The sequence below is a fragment of the Nicotiana tabacum genome, chromosome 9, assembly GCF_000715075.1.
Source record: "Nicotiana tabacum cultivar K326 chromosome 9, ASM71507v2, whole genome shotgun sequence".
Classification (NCBI taxonomy): Eukaryota; Viridiplantae; Streptophyta; class Magnoliopsida; order Solanales; family Solanaceae; genus Nicotiana; species Nicotiana tabacum.
The window spans coordinates 72,201,099-72,203,529 of record NC_134088.1 but is presented as its reverse complement, the minus strand read 5'-3'; the positions used below and the strand labels follow the sequence as shown (position 1 = coordinate 72,203,529).

General features: G+C 40.1%; 1 protein-coding gene across 1 annotated transcript; it reads right to left on the bottom strand.

The window, feature by feature from the left end:
• Positions 1-556: 556 nt before the first annotated feature.
• LOC142163955 (uncharacterized) lies at positions 557-1,183 on the bottom strand. The gene is made up of 2 exons (XM_075221111.1): positions 1,019-1,183; positions 557-907 (listed from the first exon to the last, which is right to left on the bottom strand). The coding sequence occupies exons 1-2, from the start codon at positions 1,181-1,183 to the stop codon at positions 557-559; spliced, it is 516 nt and encodes a 171-aa protein (XP_075077212.1).
• Positions 1,184-2,431: the final 1,248 nt, after the last annotated feature.

The following is a 2,431-nucleotide window of genomic DNA, read 5'->3' as shown; positions in this document are numbered from 1 at the left end:
ATTGCTTTTCTCAATTAAGAGCATAGTTTCCAGATTATGAAATAAAGATAGTTCATCTTGATGATGCTGGTTTATATCCAAGATAGTTTAGCATTGAATACCTCCTATTAATGGCTAAACTATTGCTTATGAGAGCAAACCTTCATGTGTTGGTCTACGATTTTCTAAATGCATTGCACTAAAAAAGTAAAGTATCTCCGCTTGATGGGAGCTATTGACTTGTAGAATCCATATCCGCTTGTTGGGAGAGCTTTGCACTGAAAATGTAAAGTATCTCTGCTTGATGGGAGCGATTGACTTGAAGAAAACGTAATCATGCCTATAGGTTGTACTAGCAAAATGTTAAACCGTTTAAGATAACAATAAAAGAAAAGAAAAGCATGCCCAAGAGATACTCTTGACTGCGAGGCTAAGAAAAGAAAAGCATGCTTTTGATTATTAGTAGCATTCTCCGGGCATTCTCTTGTTTCGAGGAATCTTCTGATATCGTGATACCATGGTTTACCATCTGGTTTTCTGTCTACATGAAAACAATACGCATGTTGATCCCTGATATCTACCTTGATAGATCAAAATAATTCTTATCTGGATGCTGAATCATGGATGATAGGGTTGCAAGAGCATCATCAAACTCGTTCTGGATCCTAGGAACATGCTTGAACTCAATCTTTGTGAACTTCTTGCATAACTCTTTTACATAATGCATGTATGGAAGGATTTTGACGTTCTTGGTAGACCACTCCCCTTGGATTTGATGTATCAATAGATCGGAATCCCCTATCACAAAAAGATCTTTGATGTTCATGTCGACTACTATCCTGATCCCAAGGATGCATGCTTCGTACTCGGCCATATTATTGGTGCAAGGGAATCTTATCTTTGCTGATGTTGGATAGTGTTGTCCTGACTACGAAATTAGGACTGTCCCAATTCCTACTCCTTTGAAATTTGCCGCTCCGTTGAAAAACACTCTCCATCCAGGGTATGATTTTGTGATATCTTCTCTGGCGAACAATACCTCCTCATCGGAAAAGTATGTAGTAAGAGATTCATAATCCTTGTCCATTGGATTTGCTACAAGGTGTTCGGCTAGAGCTTGTCCTTTGATAGCCTTTTGGGTTATGTACACAATGTCAAATTCGCTGCGAAGAATCTGCCGTTTAGCTAGCTTTTTGGTAGGCATCGACTTCTGAAATATATACTTGAGCGGGTCGAGCCAAGATATCAAATGTGTGGCATATGCTAACATGTAATGCCTCATATTCTGGGCGATCCAAGTAAAAGCCCAACAAGTGCGCTCTACCAAAGTGTTTTTGTCCTCGCATTGTATGAACTTCTTACTTAAGTAGTAGATGGCCTGCTCCTTTACTCCAGTTTTGTCGTGTTCTCCCAACACGCATCCAAAGGCGTTATCCAAGGTTGACAGGTACATCAACAATGGCTTCCCGGACTCGGGGTGGAACCAACACTAGTGAATTTGACAAATATTCCTTAATTCGATTGCAGGCTTTCTGACACTCTTAAGTCCACTTTGTGGCAGCATCCTTTTTTAGTAGCTTGAAGATAGGTTCACCAATTATTGTAGACTGGGATATGAAATAACTGATGTACTTTAGTCTACCCAGGAAACTCATCACATCTTTCTAACTCTTGGGTTGTGGCAACTCTTGAATGGCTTTGATTTTTAAAGGTTTCAATTCTATCCCATTTTTGCTTACGATGAAACCCAACAATTTTCCAACAGGGACTCCGAACGCGCATTTTGCAGGGTTCAACTTCAAGCTATATATCTGCAAGCAATCGAAAAATTTCCTCAAATCCTCCAAATGTTCTGAACTTTTTCGAGACTTGATGATGACGTCATCCACATATACTTGGATCTATTTGTGAATCATATCGTGAAAGAGGGTAATCATGGCCCTCACGTAAGTAGCACCAATATTTTTTAGGCCGAATGGCATGACTCTGTAGCAGTAAACTCCCCAAGGTGTAGTGAAGGCTATTTTTTCTACATCTTCTTCATGCATCAGGATTGGTATCCAGCGAAACAATCCACGAATGACTGGAGTTCATCCTTCGCGCAGGTGTGGATGAGGAAATGAATGTTTTGTAAAGGGAAATCGTCATTCGGGCTGGCTTTGTTGAGATCTCGGTAATCCACACATATCTTGATCTTCCCATCTTTCTTGGGTACTGGGACGATATTCGCTAACCAAGTGGGATAATTGGTGACCTTACTACATTCCCCTTTATTTGCTTGGTTACTTCTTCTTTTATCCTTAAACTCAAGTCATACTTGAATATTTTGGGTTTTTGCTTGACTGATGGTCTATCTGGATCAGTAGGCAATCGATGCGAGACGATATCAGTTCTTAATCTAGGCATGTCATCACATAACCACGTGAACACATCGATATATTGTCGGAGGAGC